Raw genomic sequence first — 21,179 nt, 5'->3', positions numbered from 1 at the left:
GTGATCTTCTTGCAGCCTGAGACCTTCATATGGAGTGCCCAGTGATCGTGCACCCGAAGATCAATGAAGTCTCAGCGACACGGTGTGCGTGTGCCCTGTGGCAGCCTGAGATCTTCGTAGCAGTAGTGGCCCGGACCGGCAGCCCCGGAGGAGTTGAGCCGCCAGCCCGAGCCCACCGTTGCCAATTCACAAAGATTGCATCGGCGGTCCAAGTCTCTAGACGAGGAGAGGAGAGTGGGATTGCGCCCCCCCCCCCCCCAGGTAACGTGTGTCGACTCCTGGGGCGGGGTGCAGGCTCGGAGTGAGATGCTCTCGGCCTTTCTCTTGTTCGCAGCACGAGCCTCTGCTTCAGCTCGTATCGCGGGCCCGTATTGCCAAGGGAGTGGCAGTACAAGGGCCGTAGTGCGGAGCTGCACTTTTTGTTTCACCATACCCGTGCTGGGGGCAGCTATTGACAAAGGCTGACTGCGAGTCAGAAGGAGTGGCGGAGAGACCACCTGAGGCACTGTGATCGGTGCCGGAGTGTATTACGCCTTATCTTATTTCTGCATAACCAAGTACCGGATTGTTGTATTAACATTGCCTCATTTCTGCATAACGGAGTACCTGATTAGAGTATGATGCATGGCATTATTTCTGCATTACGAGCTACCTGATTGCCGTATGACGCATTGCATTGTTTCTGCATAACAAACTACCTGATTAGCATATTAAGCATTGCATTCTTCCTGCATAATGAACTACCTGATTAGTGTATTACGCACTGCCTTATTTCTGCATAACGATGTACCTGGTGGTTGTATCATTACGCATTGCCTTATTCTTACATCGCTAAGTATCTGATTGCTGCGTGACGCATTGCATTATTCTTGCATTGCAAAGTGCCTGATTGCTGCGTTACACATTGCATTATTCTCACATTGCAAAGTGGCTGATTGTTGTATTACGCATTGCACTATTGTTACATTGCAAAAGAGTCTGATTCTAGCATTATGAACGGCATAACATGGTATTAGAGAGAACTAGTCAACATACTCATATGTTGGATGTATATCGTGTGGTCTTATCATATATCTTTTTACATAAAATGTATACTCGTTTTTATAAAACTCATGTGGAGTCTATTTGTGGTGTCATCATTGGGTTGCTGTGAGCGTGGTTGCAAATACTTTACTCATTTGCCCTGAAGATAAGCCTGGCTGCTCGTGCCAAGCTACCAAGGGGGTTGAGTGGGGGCTATCTCAGAAGGTGACCTTGTTTTCCCGGACGTGGAAACGCGGGTCCCTATTTGGCCTAATCATCATCATGCAACTCATTATTAAACACATTTTCATTTGATAGTTTATCTCAAATACAGATTATTCTGCCCTTTAAGCCTCTAAACCTTGGGAATAGGTCCACCATACACTGCTTATATTTTTTAGGACACCTCCATGATTTATATACATATTCCTCCGAATTACACACCAGTGCATACCATGAGTCCATTCCTGTATAGAGAGAGCTTTGTTGGATTGTCAATGACTTGCAAAGTTTCCTTTAGCAATTACCAAGTCCATTGCCACCAGCACCCTAGTAACCTGTCGACCACCTACTCATCCATTAAGCCAACTAGTACAATCTTTGGGTCAGGCATGGCTGGTTCACCCATGATCTTGGACATGGTGGGATGTGTGTGTGACCAGTGATGGATTATTTATATGACATCCCCACAAGGTATGTTACAAGGTGCCCGTCTCCGTCCTGCATCTAAGACAGTGGTGGTCAAGGCCCTTCCTCTTTTTGCTCAGTCAAATTGGGCTACAGTATAAACGGTGGACGAATTCCAGCTGAATAAGCATCATCCACATGGACGCTGCCAGTACCTGATGGGCCATCTTCGCTTCGGGATTTTATTAGGTTACCAGACATTAGGATGGTTACCTGCATCATAAGTATTGATATCTGAATTATTGTACACAATTGATGATGAAATAAAAATTCCAGAATGTTGCGGTTTACCAATTTTTACTTATTACCATTTCAAGTAGTGCAAGTTACAAATCCTCTAAATGCTTTTAGGGAGTTCATTCAAAGTGCTCTTCAAAAACATATGATCTAGTAATCTACTAGACTGTCAACTACTGTTTACATGATTGTATGTATGTGGCAGCCATTACAGTTATCTAAAACCTACATCACGGTTGATTATCCTTCATCTAAGAATTTAAATGTTTATAAGTGATATGTTATTTCCAACATACTATGAATATAACGTCAAAGGGTATATGTTCTGTTCTGATGACATAACTATGTATGTTTAGACTTAAGTAGTTCTAGAAGCATTGGGGTGGTTTAATTAAATACACAGATGGTGGGTGATGGTGGGTGATAGTGGGTTGCAGCTGTGGGAGAGGAAGGATCTGCATTATCTGCTGCTCTCCGTCTGGGCCATTTGGGCAGGCAAAGGAGGTGGCAGTGGTCCTTTGTAAGAGGAAAAGCTATACACACAATCAATCCTCTCCTTTTGTTTGAATATTTTTATGAAAGATTTTATAGAGTTGAAAATGATCACCAGAGGACATCAAACACAAATAGCATCACCTAGGTAACAGCCAACAGCCAAGAAATAAATACTGAAATGTACATTAGGAATCAAACCTAGAGATCAATATGAACTTTCAATTAATCAAGTTTATTGAAAGGAGTTTACATTTTTAATGAGTTTATAATTATGTATGCCGATTTTTATAAAATAGTGGGGTTTCACTAGATCTGTTTTAAACATAGGGTATCCTTGAATGTACTGAGGTTCTTATATCAAAAAATTAGATTGAGACATACACCAGTAAATAGGAGTACTGTACGCTTGCATAACCATATTTACAAACGTTTAAGACCCAGGGTGATACCTGAGCGCAGAGTTTATGTCTCTGTATCTGATACTTTAATACATTGTCTCTTAAACATACTTTGTGGCTGATCCCATGGGTGTCAGTGAAATGGCAAAATGCAATGCAATCTAGGAGTAAATTGGTGGGTCTTTATAAAAAATGTGTAAGTGCATTTACACACTTACTTATCTTCTTTTTACAACTGAGGGCCATTGACATAACCGATGTAGAAACTAGGGAAAGGTGCACAGATCATCCCTCACATCAGAGGTGCTGGAGGAGGTGTGGATACACACAGTAGTCAGCAGGGGGCGAACTTTTTTTAACTTAATTTAAAAATGCATCAAATTTACAATACCTACACTGACATATTTTACTCAATGCAATAAATATGCAATCTTAGGACTTATTAAAAAAGGCATGATTTTGTGTACTACATTTTTTTGAAAGGCAGCCATTAGTTATTCTAGCTTGGCAATGGACGTTTTGCAAATACCTTTAGCAAAAACAACTAACAAACAGATATTATTTATGACCATTTAACATGAGGCCAATTTTTGTAACTGGAGGTCAAAGTATGCTAAAAACACTTTCCAGAATACCTTGGTGACCGCTGTCACCTGCCGGTGTCACTTATCAGCCAGGGTTTGGTTATGAATTTCAAGTGAGAGGCAATACTAACAAAACAATGGGCTTGTGGATGAAGGGTGACCATGGTACTTACAGTATGCCATATGCTCAACGTTCAGGCAAAAATAGGTTCTCATTGCCCATTTAGATTCAGGCCTTCTGATAACCTTTGGCAAACTTCACGGTTGTCATTAATTCTAATTCAAATGTATCATGTCGTTACACATTGATGAAAATATGAAGTAGACAATGTGGGCATGAGTATTATGTCCAAATTCCCTATTGGGTCATTTCAGCCTGCACAACCTAGCCAACAGAAACAAGGATAACCGGATACAAGCATTTTGCATGTGCAAACACAAACACTGTTTATTCAGACTGCACAAGAATATTATAAACATGTTTATTTTTAAAAGGATTGCCTTTAATTTCCTACTTACACCGCCGATACAGAATCTTGTATTGTTAGTGGAAAATCCTGAATATTTAGATCATTTTATTTAAGTTCTAATCCCAGCTGGTGTCATGGTTTATTGTTTCCTTCTTTTTAAATACTTGTTTTGTACATGTTTTAAAAAGATTTTGACTGCATACTTCAGTGTGTTCATGCCCCATATGATGCTATTAATTACAACACAAGCCATTTGTATGTATATATTTGGGACAACAGACAAACAGTATAAGTAGTAGTGTGCTCATCATTGGGTAGAGATATTTAATTATCACATTTATGTTTTCTATTTTGATCCATAAAGATTAATTTTACAATGCAAATTCTTGTTGTCTGCAGTTTATTGAAATTAATTAGTGGGTCATCAATTGCTGTACCATCTCTTCCTTTATAATACAGGTAATAAAACAATGTTTTATTCAGGAATATGTTTTTTCAACCATAACTCAATTCTAGAATATTACATGACATTGCACAGCTTACAGAAATAATACACAAACATGGAAAAGAACAGTAATAGCCAAGCATGCAGACCACAGCTTGATTATTGAGACAACTTCCTCTAAATAATACTTCCCCAACAGATCTTGTACACATGTGTTTATGTTTTTAAGAAAATATCTGTCCATAGCCTCAGCTGTTATCTATCTGGTAAACTGTCATTAATGTTTAGTGACTGACTCAAAACAATAGGTAAGTTTATGAAAGGCATAATTCTGTGTTACGCAAAAAAAAAGATTTGAGAAATGATACTTTCAAGCATGTCAACATTTCATGAAATTTCGAGAAACTATACATGTTGTATCATTATTCTATACAAACATATTTTTGGCACTATTAGACCATTTTTTTATGTGCTGAAAATATCAACTGGGTGGATATTTGCAGGTGTGTATGTAAGGAATGGTATGAGGCTTTGGACAGATCTTTAATCTTGTCATCTTTGTTTCTATGGTGAATACTATGCCAAAAGGACCAAATGGATATGTATTTTGATGTGCCAAAAAATAAACACAAGTTAAGGAATTGTAAAATTGTAAAATTGTGAAGCAAAACGTGAACATTTCTGTAAAGTAACAAACATTAACAAGCATTTACAATGCAATTGTTGCCGATGCCACTAACCTTGAGTCCAGCGAGGCTCAATCCACAGGAGCGACGATAAATTCCCCACTCTCTCTAAATCAAGGTATGCATGTGAGCTCCACAAAATAGCATCAACACACATAAACTGACCCAAAGAGATGTGAGGATTAGAAACCTGGAGGTCTACCTTCTAATCCCTCAGCTGGTTATATGAAGACCCCGGGACACCGGAAGGGGAATACCTATATAAAATAAAAAAGAGGTCAGTTAGAAAAAGTGTACACTCTCCTACAAACTATAGCCTCTCCCCACTCCCTACACTCTTTGAGGCGTTTGCTCTTTTAGAAATAAAACACTCTTACCAGCTGGACATCTCCGTTGCACTTGATACAGAGCCCTGTTGCAGTCTTGAAGAAACACCAGTAATGAAGTCTCTACTGGAATCCGGGGAAGAGGAACGACCAAAAATAATTAAAATAAACAGATCGTGAATTACTCTGTAGGATTGGGAAATGCGAGAGCAAACGAGGGGCGACTGTATTGTCTTCGGTGTCTTGAGGTCACAGTTGCAAGGATTCTTCACGGTGCAAAATTAGAAATGAAATCTTCCTTGTGGACAATAAAAAAGGAATTACGCTCTCTTTCAGCGTTAAATGTCAGGAGATACAACGTAACAGTTCTCTAGAAATGTCTTCGCTTAACCGCGTCTATTTCTCTCAGAACGCGATATCCAGGATTCAAGCAACTTCGAGTTGCAACAATGTTGTCACTTGAAACCGCTTCACTTCAGCGGATAAACAAGCAATGTTTCCAACAAACATAAAGAAACCTCGACAGGAACGAGTACGAGGTTAAAGACTCTAGGTTCTGGCCAACGTGTAACAGGCAGCTGAGGCGGCGACTGAAATGGGGGGTTGGTCAGTTCCAGGAACCAAGGAAAAGATAAAGAAACTGCGCGTTACAGCGTAGTTGTTCCGCTCAGGTTTAAGGGGGCATTTGAAGGGCAATGACGGCAATCTGTGCAGCAGCAATGAAGTCCGGCTCTCGGTAAAGATACTCAGCAGGGAGAGCTAATGCTGGTTCCACAAAAGGTATACACGGGAGGACATCAGGGAGCTACGAGGTAAGGAAATCCAGTAAGGAGGTACACCAAGTCAAGAACTCTGAAAAGCAGGATCACTCGACCACGGTAGTAAGCCAAGCAACGGCTTCTGCAGCTGATGTGTCTTTTGAAGGGAGGGAGCGTCAACAAACTCCGCCTCACCAGCAGGAGTCAGGGACCGTCCCAAAAGAGTGTTCAATTTCTGCAAGAGCAAACACCTACTCTTTGTTTAAACTGCACTGAAGTATGCACGAGGCTTGGGGTTTAACAGCAATAGGTCTCGCATTATTAAAGTTTGAGCTATTGGCATTGCTAAATAATGCATCACCAATAGCTCAAACTTTAATAATACGAGACCTATTGCATTGCAAATGCTTGTTTACTACGCACTGAAGCACAGCCCTCTTTAGTAACGGGGCAGGAGCGTGGCCCAGAATTACGACGACGGCTGTCTATGCACTCCCGGAATAAAGTAGGTCCTAGTGAACTTTCAATTACAGCGGGCTAATCTGCCAATTTAGGGTTATGCCTTGTTTAGCAAAGCCCCCGAAATTATGCCCCGTTGTGTCAGTAGGTGCCGTGGCAGCAACATTTTATTGCATGTTTGAGTGAGTAGAGCCTTGGGATGGTGCTCGTAATTTTTTTCCCCTCGCATCAAAAATTAACCCAAGGGCACATTTCTGGTTAAAATATGGCTCTAAAGGATTGATTTGCATTTCCTGTAATTACATGTAATTTTGTATAATTGAGTAATTTTCCGAAATTTTGCATAATCATATAGAAGCCAATGATGATTATTTCACACACCCTTAAAACAAGGCCACATTTACTCACTTGAAAGTATGCACAGCAATTCCCCCGGTACAGTCGCTTTCTGCCTATTGGAATAAACAAGGAGAATAACTCCATTTGCCAAAGCAAAACAATCTCAGACTTCTCCCTTTCATAATACAATTAGTTGCTGGTATAATTGAAGATCCCTGACACGCTCTGATCAAGCGGCTTAAAATGGTTTGCATATAAACAATGAGGGAGAAAGTCACGGGTCAGCAGGCAAGAGTGTGGGCGCCACAAGTGTAAGAGTGGATTCAAGACGCAGCACAAGGCGGCAGCGGAACAGATAAACTGTGATCTGCAGAGCGAAGAGGCCACGAGGGTGTATGTAAACAGAGATAAGGGAACACAAACAAGGAATGGTCAGGGATTCCAAAGAACATGAAGCAGAGAAAGTGAACTGAAAAAAAAAAAGAGACATCAAGCTAATCCATTGGTAAATACAGTGGTGGGGTTGAAGTTACAGCAAACTGTATAGCAACGACACATTCATTCTGCTCTGGTAGGGCGGATATGCGTGCATATAAACAATGAGGGAGAAAGTCACGGGTCAGCAGGCCAGAGTGTGGGCGCCACAAGTGTAAGAGTGGATTCAAGACGCAGCACAAGGCGGCAGCGGAACAGATAAACTGTGATCTGCAGAGCGAAGAGGCCACGAGGGTGTATGTAAACCGAGATAAGGGAACACAAACAAGGAATGGTCAGGGATTCCAAAGAACATGAAGCAGAGAAGGTGAACTGAAAACAAAAGAGACATCAAGCTAATCCATTGGTAAATACAGTGGTGGGGTTGAAGTTACAGCAAACTGTATAGCAACGACACATTCATTCTGCACTGGTAGGGCGGTTATGCGTTTCAGTAAGTCAGTGTCAGATGAGCAGTGACACAATAGATAACAGGCAAGAGTTTCGAAAATGTATTTTATAGTTGAAAAAGGAAACAAAGTTTTAATCTTGCAAATATTAAAGAGGTGGTAACAACATACCTAAGCTCCAGCAGACTTCTCATCAAAATGCTTCCAAGAGGAATTAAAAATGAAATCTTGATTGTGAGGAGTAGCAAAAGGTAAATGGTTAGCAGAAAAAGTAATGGGAAGAGAGATCTGAAAAGAAACCGGGACAACAAGCCCGGCGGAGCGTGGCGCGCGTGCTTGGCGGGGGCGGGGGAGCGCATTCCAGGCGTGGGAGCGGACCCTTTGAAGTGCGCTGCCAAACGGATTGCATGGCGGCACGATGCGCGTGATTGTGCGCGTGCTAGCCATGCAATCTGCTTTTTGGGAGCACTTTTAAAACCCCCTTACAATAGTCTCGCTTCGCGATCGCTTACGCGATCGCTTACGCGATAGCAAGGCGAGACCTAAAAAGGAAGTTATGCATTAACAATAATAAAATGATGATTTAAACTCAGAAAACCTACTGAAAACTAGACCCGCATCTTATACATTTAGAGCAGGGGTCTCCAACGAGTAGCTCGGGAGCTACTGGTAGCTCACCAGTACCTTCAAAGTAGCTCTCTGAGGTGAAGTCAAGCCCAGTATCAATTCAGAGTAGGTGTCTATTAAAGAAGGCAGCACTGATCATCTCAAGAACCTAAGAGTGACAGCCAGACAAACTTATCACAGTAACTCATACTAACACTCAAACACACACTGTGCCAGCTTATAGGACCAGCTACATGACAGTCTGTATCCAATCTCAATATAATTAAGCCACAAGGAGATCGACTATGTTGCTGTGCTTCCTTTATCAGTCACAACATGTGTGTGAACAGTGCACCATCAAAAAAGTATGGCAGCAGTAGCCTGAGCTGTAATCAGTGCTGACTCACCAAAGTGCGGGAGTGCAGGAGTCAGAGTGAAAATGTGTCAGTTAGATGCATGATCAGCTCAAGACCTGAGGAGAAGAGGGTATGATCCAGACCAGAACAAATTAAGAGATTCATCACTATTGCTTCCTGAAACTATGCCTGGTGCCAAGAACCACCAAATATATATGCTAGCCCCATCATAAGAGTGTTATATTTGGCATAATTGTGTCCATTCCTGACATAATAGTGCCAATGGCATAATTATGGTCATCCTTGACTATTTTAGTATGTTTGGTCTAGTTGTGGTATGCTGGCAGCCATCATAGACCTACTCTGAGCATGACTGGCCTATATGTACCTATTCCTGGCATATTAATGGTCATGACTGATATGTGGTCTTATCCCTGATCCTTCCTTGGCTCAACTGTGACCCTAGTATAATGGTGGGCATTATTGGCATAATCCAGGCATCCGTGGTGCTATGTTGAGCATCCATTATGATATAATGGGGATAACCAACCCACAATAGTCCACGGACCTGGGCAACGATTGGTATAGGAAACAACGGTCCTAGACTTCTTTAAAGCTACAATTCAGTTATGAAAAACATTCATTAGTCAAAGGGCATCTGGTACATATAGAATTAGCATTGTATCATTAATGTACCACCATTCTCTTTACAATGCAAACAAGTATATCCTCAAAAGACACAAAGGCACAAACTATCGCTCCAATAGTGACTGTTTATTATTTAGTTACTTTTATAACAGATCACCATATTCAATGCTCCAAATAGAGAAAGAGGTTGCTCCAAGGGGAGTGTGAAAAAGGAAAGTGCTCGTGAAGTAGGACAGATATAAAGGAGGGGAATCCAAAAGGAAAATTCAATGACCAATCAATTACACATTCAGGTATCCTTAGTAAAACTGGTCGTGGGACAAAGGGACATATTTCCGATTAAAAAAGAATGCAAAATGCCATATCAGCATTTCACATAAATTCATGTCATTTCGGGGCATTTTTTGTCATTTCCGCAGAGGAAATTGCACAAATTTTACCTAGACCTAGTTTTTTTAACCACTTTATTTTGATTTTCAAAAGACAAAAACAAACAATAATCCAAGACCTTTGGTTTACACTTTTTGGCATATCGCATAGTCACCGCAGGCCAATACATATACAACGCATTGAACTCCACATACGAGCTTTGCTGTGAGAATTAGGGCCATGCTTCTCTGTCAGTGACACTGCTGAAGGTGAACTCCATTATGTGGAGCCCAGGCTTACGAATCAAGTCCAGAAAACGACTAGAGGCTTATTCCAACAGTCTGTCTCGCTTCATAAATATTTGGAAGGAAAGCCACATGTCTTCGAATCTCTCCATTTTGTCATGAAACAGCACAGTTAGTCTCACAAATGCATAGATAGTCCACATTTTTCCCAACTAGTAAGCCTAGTTTTGATATTCCTATCTGTATTGCTATATCCATGGTAACAATCAGTCCGACTTCCTGTCAGTCCGAGAATCTACATCCAACCTATTGGGATTCAGGATCAATGTTAACAGTTCATGTCATTATTGTCTCTCATGTATAACATATATTTTCTTCAGCTCAATCAGAATAAGACCAAAGTCTTGGTCTATATTTAGAGCCAGGACCTTACCAACATTTTTTCAAGCTCCCATTACCCATATGATTTCCTTATTTGATGTCCCATTTCTTCCCAATATCTGTATTCTGACTTAATCTTTGATTTCTAATGTAATCACCTATAAGAAGTAAAAGCTATCACCAAAGCCATTTGTTTTCAATCAAATACAAAGTAGTCTTCATTCCATTCATTAGGATTTTCTGCCAATAATAACAAGAGCTTTAGTCAAGTCTGAGCTTAACTATGCTACTTATGTCTATGTATATGTAGTACTTTCTTCGGTCTTCTTAAAAAAAACCCACAGATGATGCATGTCTTTTCACTTTATGACTTTAATACTCTACATCCCATTGGTCCCTCCATGGATTACGGCCATCCCAGGGGTCCAATTTGAAAGCTTTTGCTGCCTTCAAAAATCTTTTCATATTAAAACATGTAATCTACTTAACGTCCCTTCTACTGCGCTAAAGACTGTTAGAGCCTAATGTAGAGTTTAGCAGATGGGATACACCCTCTCAACTGTGACTGTTCTCCCGTCTGCTGTATTACAAATGTATTATCTCTATTTGCACTTGTAAAATGGCAGATTGGAAAACTTCACATTTGTGACGAAGTATCTCATCTGCCAAACTGTAAATGAGGCCAGTAGTGGTCACCATTTCTTACCTTTAAACAAGTATTCGGAATTCCCTCTCTACCAGTCAGGGCATATCCAATTGCTAGTTTCTTTATACCTTTTCAGATCTTCAGTAGCAGATCCGAGGTTCACTTCAAAAGCGGGAAAGACGTGTATTATTGTTTACATATAATATGGTATTAACAGAGGTCCATGTGATTGAAAGTGTCGCGTTCCTAAAGAGGGTTGTTACGGGATCAATATTGACATGAGGCAGGCTATTACTGTGATGGTTGCCATTTTATTATATTTAAATTGCAACAGTGATCCAATACAATTGAGAAGATGACTCAATAGAATCAAAATTAAAATGAGGTACTGTTGCCCTAAAAGTGTAATTGAAGCACTATTAGAGTTCCCATTGAAACAGATGAATATGGAATTAATAATGATATGGATGGAGTACATTGTTAATATTGAGAGTGAGACTCAATTAGATTAATACTGACATTGATCCCTATTGGTCTAATCTTGAGTTGGCAGTGCTATTGAAAAAATAGTGAGTCAAAGGTAATATCAAACTAATATTTACATGTAGGTACTATTTGTTTCATTTTAAAATGTAGATAATATTGAGATGGTGGTAAAACTGAATTACAATTAAGACATGAAAAAAGGCACTGTTTTAATGCTTACATTTTGATACAGCTATACTAATATTGTGATATGAGTATTTAGCTAATATTTAAATAAAGGCAACTCTTTGATAAGCATTGGATACATAGCGAGATGAATGCACTTTTGACATGAATGTATAAAAGATTTGCAAAACTAATAGGTTTACCTAGAAAAGGAATAGAACTGTTTTCAGTTTTAATACATATCTGAGGACAACACTGTTTTTATTGTTGCAAGTGTACCATTGACTATGAATTACTGTAACCTGAGATGTAGTTTAAGTACACAAGGATGACTAAGAATAAAAAAGGATAAAGAATAGAAAGATAATAGCACTGGCAACGTGAAGTTTTGGCCTACCAACCCTGGTGCTGAAGTGCACTTCTTTTTAGACTTATGTGTACATGTGATCAGTAAAATGCTGTCACTCCCAGTGCAACAAGGCCAATGTCTGAAGTTAGCTGACTGATTGGTCCATGCGTTTTGTTGTGCTGGGTGGAAGCAGAACACAAATGGCTGCTGAAGTGACCAGTGGATGCAGGGAGCTGACCCAAAGCCTCTCCATATGTATTTATGTATAAACATTTTATTTATGATTTTTTTTAAATTAAGTGTGAAAAGTGAGACAACTAAAACTGTCCCTAAGCTGACCTAAAAAGGATGCCCTTCAAGATAACATAACATAAACTCAAATGAACACAAAACACTCAGTACCCGTGTCTCATACAATTTCCAGGCATTAATCCCTGATTTTCTCCTAAGTTTGTCAAAACTCACTTCCCAATGTTGTATGGAAATTAATCCCAATATATTATGTAATGTTAGAACATATTCTCAGAAACAGTTGCCTGCTAAGAATTACTCTCAAGCACAAAATTAGTTTGTCAGTTGATTTGATATTGCACATACCTTACTAACCACTGGGATGGCATTGGGTCTGACCTTTCCGGAAGGCAGTTTGTTTGGTCCTTAGTTGGATGTGGTCTGTAGTCTACCTTCCAAGTAGATTGCTTCTAGAAGGAACTGTGAAAACTGATAGGGACTGTAAACATGATAGTGGGAGAACCTTACTGGGCCTCCCCATACATAGTGTAAATAAAGGATTTACTTCATACAGAATGAGTTTTGAAAGTGTCTTTCAAGAACAAGGTGGAAAAGGCTTTAAAAACATAACAAAAGTTTGATATTTATGCTGTACCATTAGAACAGAGATCATCACTACAGGTAAGGATGAAATTCTCCCTGACATAAGGCAAGATGCTTTGGGGATTTTCTTGGTTAAATGACTGGCCTATGAATATGAAGACACTGCTAAATTTGAATGCGGTTCCGGTTGACACTCAGCAATGGTATGGCCAAGCGAAGGGGAAGAGCTACTGTTGGTAACGTGGTTTAGAAACTGAAACAGTCAAGATCAAGCATGTTACTGGGTGTCACTTTGGTAGAGTTGCACCATGAAAATGTAATTATGAAAAAACTAAGGAACCCATATCTGTAAGTGATGTTTCGTTAAGTAAATTAAGATAGGAAAGAGTTTTTGAAAAGTTTATGATGACATTTTACATTTTAAACCTTTTTTTAACTTTTTAAATCTGAGTTGGATGTGTTTTTCCTGAAGTGTAAATAAATTATAATTTAATGAAGTGAGGTAATTTTGTATGCCTGCATATCTCTAAGATCTATCTTATTTCTGATTGATTTTACAACTTTTTTTTCTTTTTGGTTTTCAGAAAGAGGAAAGTGTCTACACAGTAAGCGACTAAACATTCATTTTATTAGATTGTTGAGTTTCACTGCAGTGTGTGTGGTTACTCTATTACTCATTACAGTCTATGATTTACCAAGTGCTTTGTTATGGGAGCTTACCTTAATGACACACATGGAAGCTAACAGCCTGCCTGTGCTATGCACAGTTAGGGCATTTGTGGTGGAATCAGCCACTTTTACGGGACAGCATGTCTCCAGGCAAGTATACAATATTAATTGCTATTTAGTGAATAACAACACAGCTGCACTGGAGTAGGTAGCGAGTTAAGTAAGTAGTCAAGTGGAATGATCCTACATACTAGACCAGATTTGATTCACAACATGTGTAATATAAATAGCTATCTCAACCACAAGTTGAAGCAGTTTGTGCAGAGTGCAAATTGTTCATTGATAATGCGAAAGCATTGTTTGAATTACTGCTGGCATTTTCTTTATCTGTGCAATACATGTATGTATTTAATTTGGAAGGAACTCATATCTTAGCACAGTGTGCAGTGGAAGACATTACCGTACACAAACTGTACAATATCAAATGATGTTTAGTAGTCTATCAAATAGACGAAAATCAGACAGCCTTTAGGCAAGAGTGCCAGAGATATATGAAAGGTAGAAACAGTAGTGGAAGAATATACAGCAAAAGCGAGTTACTGCCAAAGTGTGAAGGAAAGAACAAAATATTCTTGAAATGGGAAGAGTCACCAGGAGGGAAAGACTGGATAAAGATAGTTTGGGAATGAGAGAGAAGTGGCCTTGAGGCAAGGGTACATAAATTGGGATAATGGAGGATAGCTAAAGAGTGACAAGCCATAAATTAATTGATAAGATGTTGGAAAATTAGATGAAACTTTTAACGTAAACAATAGAAATCAGATTGTTGTGTACAAAAAAGAAGAATACTCCCAAGAGCTGTGTAGAATAATTAAAAATAGAATCAAAAGGCTTAAGACTAGTAAGTAAGGAAGAACATTAGACAAGATAAGAAAAAGTTTAAGAAAGAATAAGGCTTTAAGTGACATTGACTGCAATAAAAGAACACATTTTCAGGAATTTCTGAAGATGGAATTCACAATTGGAGATGGTAGAAATGTGTTGTGAAAATGAAGAGTCAAAATTACTCCAAGGTTTTTAACTGTAAGAAATTAGTGAAGATGGGCAGACGGGAAGAAGGTAAATTGTGGAAAAAAGAGACAACCATGGACTGAAAGCGCAGTAGAAAAAGAGAAACTTTGTTTTAGAAGGATGAAGATTAAGATGATGTAGTGCAAACAGTGAGAGAACATTAAGGCATCAACGTTGGTGAGCATTTAGAGATAGTGTCATTAGGGTCAGCAATAAATGAGGAAAAGACAAAATGTAGTTGAGGGCCACCATTTTGAAATGCTACAAAAATTGAAAAGAAGAAATGGGAGGTTCTTTATTAAGTAATAGAACAGGACCACCCGATATGAAGGGGCTGGTATCAGAAAAGAACATAGTGAAACAGTGTTAATTATTGATGGACATCTTGGTATGAGTATATATTTGGGGTCCATTTAATATTGGAGACTGCATTTGATGATATTCTGAGATGAAAGTGGAGAAGCAAGTATATGTGTGTCTGGGTAACAGATCATTTTTCATATAGCACCTATGAGGATACAATGACTTTAGTTATTAGCAGGAAATATGTTTCTTGAAAAGGTTGATTTCACAGTTACTTTCATAATTAGTGAAGTGGAGTCATTCTTAATAGAAGTTCCATAAGCAGGTTTCGTAGTCGTCGTTACTTGTGCATGAAGTATTCCTCGATGCAGTGTGTCTTCACCTCCCTAAAGGAATAGAAGAAAAATGGCTATTATTTGTGTTGGGCTGGAGCTCCAGAGCCTACGTGTATGGAAAGAAACAGCTTCTAGTCTTCTTTTGTTATGTGTGTTGCTTTGGACAACAAAAGCTTGCCTACTAGGAAGGCGCAGTGTGGTGGAAATGTATACTTTTAAAGCGATACCACAGATCTCATCTGTGATGTTGCAGGGAGATCTTTGGTTGTACTTTCTTAGTGTGGCCAGGTGTTTGAGATATCTGCAAGTAGTGAATTGCCTACGTTATTTGGGAAAGGATCAATGTCTGAACAGGAATCCTGAGGTCTAACTTTAAAGAAGAGAGAGAGCGTGCGCCAAACAGTCTGGTACCTCTTAAAGCTGTGTTTCTCTAGGCTGTTTTTTAATTTAAGAGATACTGCGCTACTTGGCAATCAGGAGGAACTTTATTTTCAGGTGGTTCAGTTCTGGACATCATATTAAAATCCTAGTTTGAGTGCTAGAAAGCCAGTCCTACCAGATATCACTACCAGATGATACCTTGAAGTAGAACTGTCTATTGCTCCCCTATTATTCTGTATTGATATTATTGCTGGGCAGGAGGACAACATGGGGTTCCATGTAAAGGATGAAAATGACCAATGACAGGATCAAGCGTCAGATAATGTTGCAGGTCATGGTATACACCATGACTTCCATTGAGGTGATCATTCAGGAGTTCCAGCTTGTTGGCTGTCTAGGAAGCTATACACAGCAACTGAATTGCATTCATGAGCCTATAGTGTTAATAAAGGCTTACTGGTTAAGTGTCTTGAGTGTAAGGACAGAAATAGGAGGATGAGGAAAATTGAATAGTCATTACAGGTGATAAGATGGGCATTGTCAACCACGTGAATGGTGGCTGTCTCAATATTGCTCTATGACAAGAAAAGTGACTGATAAAGCTGTAGGCAGGCCGCCAATTGATTTACTTGTTTAAGTGGGTAGAGGTACCTTCTTCATGATCTTGCCAAGAAAGGGAAGGTGCATGGCCATGGATATTTAGAGTTGCAGCTTATTTTCCGGGGCAGCCTTCTTCTACAGTGTCAGGAGATATCCAATCTTGAGTGGGTCTAGCAAGATGCTTTTAATGAGGGAGATATTCTTGATCGATTTAGGATTAGTTGTATTGATTATGCACTGGACCTGTTGAGTGAGGGCTCTACTATTCATATGCCTGTAACATGACCTTGCATGGAGATTTGATGGTGGAATTACTAGAGGCTATATTGCGAGGGGGAGCGATAATTCAGAGAGTATGTCATCAGGTACCACTGGGCATGGCTGTACTAGGAAAGCTGTCCATTTGGAGGTTTTACGTAAGTGTTGATTGCTGACTGTAATGTGCTTGCATGATCTCAAATGTTAATAAACATATTTTACACAAAAAAAAAATGAGGGAGATATTCTTCAAAACAACCACAATATCCAGAGTGTCATTACTCCAGGAAAAGTATCCCGCTTGGTATTGTTGCAGGTGATATTACTCTGATTGGCAATGGAGCTAATATAATCAGTATGGATTTGGGGGTGCAATACTCCATGGAACATTAATCTAATAGACATTACCCTAATGATATTTTTCCGTTAAATATTATTGAATGGAACCCCATTTTGTAGGTATGATTTCATGAATCAGAAAAGTGGCAGCAAATATTAATTGAAACAGTCATTATGCTCATTATTCAATGGACGAGCATTCTGATTGGCATTATTCTATGTAACACAATTCTGATTTAGTTTATTAGAGAATACTCTGGTAGTCATATTCAGAGGTGTCATTTCATAGGCCTGTATTTTTTTTACATTATTTTGTAGAGATATTTTCTGAAGTGAATTATTTCATGGAGCAGTAGTCTGCAGATCATAGAGTCAAAACAATTGATTATCATGCAAAGAACCACAGATCAGCAAAAGAGGCCACTTCCTCCAGATAGCAGAATCAATCAGATGGGTTATCACATTAAACTGTGTGCTTAATTCAATTCAAACCTGTTGCTGCCCTTTGTCTATTGAATCATCAACATTATTCACAGCCCTGTCTCAAATAAATTGTAAGGCTAGAGCTGGGAAATTTCTGCGGTTCTGTGAAAATAAACATAATGCAACATGAAGTATCATTTGTTTCAAACTTTTAAAAGAAAATAAGGCCTGATTTAAGGTTTGGTTGATGCAGGACATCCGCCAAAAATTGGTGGAGTCCAGCCCACCCTATTTAGAATATGCGCATGTCTATGACATCTAAATAGGACAGACAGCACATCTGCCGCTATTGTGTGCATGTCCTGCATCTGCCAAACTCTGCAATGAGGCCGAAATAATTACTTGTTCCATGTTTTGTTTGTGATTTATTTGTGATTTTAATGCTTTATGGCTGGTATGCCATGCATGGTGTAAAATGCTCCAGATGAAATGCCTTCTTCTCACCATGCATAATTTGCAACCATTCCAGTTAAAGATGGTGTCTACTAGATCCAGGTCTGACTCATCATGTTTTAAAAATATATGTTTTATGTAAACCATGGGAAAAAAAGTACATTTCATTGTCTAAATAAATACACCAGCTGAAGCCCCTAGACATCAGTGAAACCTCTAGAAACCAAAAATCAGTCAAGGGAATTAGCTCACCTTTATTTTGATGCAACCAAGTGCAGGCCCCAGACATTATATGCCAATAAAGCAACCTAGTGCAAACTAGTGTGAGGGTATCCTTGAGCTAGAGCCGTTGAAGCAAGTATCTAGTGATCCACCGATTAATAAGTTGGTTCATGTGGTTAAAACGCCCATTACTACCATTCCGGCTATGTTCCAGAAAACTAACGTAAGAAGGGCAGATAAAAGTTGTAAGGAGGGGGAAATGCCCAATGATGATATAGCTAAAATAGACCAAATTGCTCCAGCGGTGCAGTGTACAAATAGGTACCTCCCACTACAAGACATTGATAATAGTGAATTAGGAGGCGATGGGGGGGGAGGGGCAAGTACACCATCTATCCCCCGAATATTTCACACCAGGGTGGGTCAAACCCATGTAAGAGTCACCAAGATCTAACCTTACAGGTGGGTGCAATGAGGAAAGAAATGGGTGTAATGAGAGGCCAGATTGAGGAATTAATTATATTAGTGAAATCTTTGACCTCAGGCCAATTGCACCCACGGGTCACAAGGGACATTTGGTTCAGGTAGGCTATGGGATGGGGCTAAACTGTCATCCTTAATACATCAGCGTGCTGCCCCAAGTCCTATTCAGACTAACCTTATTAATAATAATATTGGATCCTATGTTTCAACAAACTCTGCCAGGGCTCAGGTACATCAGAACGATACTAGGGCATTACACCTTACTCAGCTAAGGCCTAGGGAGAAAAATTTGCACTGGGCATGCAGTCCTACGGAAATGCAAAGTCCATCAAAAATTATCATAGTGAATGTTCCAAAACTTCCCGTGACCAATAGGCCAGAGAGTGAGGATTCCCTAATAAATAAATAAATCCACTGGATAAGGCATGTGAGAGGGTGCCGGTCGGTGATTAGGGAAGATAAAGTCAAAGCCCGTAGGCTAGTAGCAACAGCAAATTCCCTGGATAGCATTGAGCTTACGATGGCTAAGGCACATATAACTGAAAATCTTTTTGCCCTAGAATTTCGCTCCAGTGCACCAGGTCTATCAAATATACACTTCAGGCGCCCACCGAGGGGAGGAGATAATGTTTAGCAACATGGGTTTTACCCCCCTAGGTTTAGGGGGGAATCAACATTGGAAACTATTGACTGACTTGCGGACGATTTGGTAAAGGGGAAGCAGGGCAAACTGCCTAGGGAGGTGGCCCCCAAAACTGTTTCATTTGGGTTAGATTTCCAATTAGTAGAGCTAGAACAAGTTGTAGGAGTGGAACCCTTGATAATCAATCAAAGTAGAGGGACTATACAAGAAGGCACCCTAAGCTTAAGCATACCCATAGCAAACACCAAATCGTCGGTTAAAGGGACATTAGTAATGAATACCCTCATGATATGGAATATTGCAGGATTAGGTTCTAAGGTGGGATCCCCCGAGTGGCATGTTTTCATTGAGAAGTTTGACATCTGTCTGTTTCAAGAGACTTGGTCAGAGGCCCCCATTTTTTGTGCTGGCTTTCTGAATTTTTATATTCCAGCTATCAAAGGATTACGAGGGAGACCATCAGGAGGTCTGACAATGTGGGTGAGGCAAGATAAGGGGCTGAATATTCAAACTATCCCAACCCACAATCATGACATCCAGGCAGTCAGATTGTCTAGGGGCCCTAAGGGATTGCAGTAATACACAATGTGTATGTGCGTGGCTCACGAGGGAAAAGGTCGAGTGTTTTAGCGGCACTTGACGATCTTCTGGAGAGTGATCAGTCATGCCTACCTTTGATTATTGCTGGAGATTTTAACACAACCTTTGAGCCACTCTTGAATGAGGAGGACAGCATAGTAGATGAGGAAGATGTAAGGTGGGGAGTCCCAAAGCTAGAGCCAATAAAAAGATGGACTGATGTGGCGATCTATATCAATTCCATATGTATGGAAAATGGGCTACAGGCACTTAATGGCCGTACAAAGTCTGATAAATTGGGGGCTGTGACATTTAATAATGGCTATAGCACAAGCAGGATTGATTATGTTCTGGTTAGCCTAGCATTGTGGTATACAGTGAGGGATATGATAATATATGATAGATTGGAGAGCGACCATAATCCGCTCTGTGTAGATATGGACCTGTTTAATTATAAGTCTTGCAGAGAAATAGAAGACAGTTATATGTCTAAGGATGTGGTACCATCGAATGACCAAAGACAATTAAAATGGACCAAATTAAAAGAATTACCCCTAGTGCTGTCTAGCATGATAATGAGTTAAACAGGGCGATTAGCGATTTAAACGTTAGTGCATCTAATTTGCCCAATTTGCTTGATCGCAAATTACCAACTACCATACATAATGAATTCTTTGGGCATTTGCGTAAGCACTTTGTAGTAAATAGTAAACCCAAAAAGGTATTTACTCTTAAAGTGCATGAATGGTATAGTGCCGACTGCAAAAAGTCGCGTGCAGAGTTGGGAGATGCTATAAAATTAGGGGACCCTCCACATGTACGATTAGCAAGGGCAAGCTATCGGGGGCAATACTTAAAGCGTAAAGGAACTGGGACAGCAAAAGGTGGGATGATCTGAAGGAGGCCAGCGTTAACAGGAATCCAAAGCAATTTTGGAATATTTATAAATGGAACAGAGGAGGGCAGGCTGCTGAGCCCCATAACCATGTCTCACAATTAGAGTGGGTTAACCACTTTAAACTTCAATATGCAGCTAGTGAGCATGATAGTGAAGTCTGTATCGCTAAGCAGTTTTTTATTGAGGAAGCATTTAGTAGGGTGGATGTTGAGGTGGCTTTAAAATCTATCATGGCAGAAAAAGCCCCGGTTTTGGATGGAATACCGGGGGATGTTTTTCTTGCCAATAAGGTAAGGTGGGGCAAATATATTTTCTTATTGTCAAATGCTATAGCTCAGGGGTCGCCAATTCCAGATTCCTGGAAAGGTGCAGAGATCATCCCCGTCTTTAAAAAAGGAGATAAAACGTGCCCAGGGAACTACAGTCCTATCAGCCTCATTGACTCGCTCCAAAAGGTAATGGGCAGGTTGGTTTTAAATAAAGTGCAAGATTGGATCGATGAAGACGGTATTTTATCCCCCCTCCAAGCAGGATTTCGTGCTTTTACTAGCACTATAGATCAAGTATTCAGGTTCACCCTATTGCATTGGAAAACAGTGACCCTGGGTAAGGGGAGTTTATATGCCGTATTTGTTGACCTTCGGGC

The 21,179-nt window shown here is 39.9% G+C and overlaps 1 protein-coding gene across 2 annotated transcripts in view; it reads left to right on the top strand.

Annotated features, from left to right (window-relative positions):
• The window catches only part of FCER1G (Fc epsilon receptor Ig), a 246,634-nt gene that overhangs the window by 213,286 nt on the left and 12,169 nt on the right, over window positions 1–21,179 (top strand). For both annotated transcript variants that reach the window (XM_085637448.1, XM_085637449.1), the window contains one exon: window positions 13,461–13,481. In XM_085637448.1, coding sequence (XP_085493574.1) covers window positions 13,461–13,481 — 21 coding nt within the window. The remainder of the gene's footprint in view (window positions 1–13,460; window positions 13,482–21,179) is intronic.

The sequence above is a fragment of the Triturus cristatus genome, chromosome 12 (genome assembly GCF_964204655.1).
Source record: "Triturus cristatus chromosome 12, aTriCri1.1, whole genome shotgun sequence".
NCBI classification, from domain to species: Eukaryota; Metazoa; Chordata; class Amphibia; order Caudata; family Salamandridae; genus Triturus; species Triturus cristatus.
The sequence above is the reverse complement of the archived record's forward strand: the minus strand, read 5'-3'. Positions and strand labels throughout refer to the sequence as shown.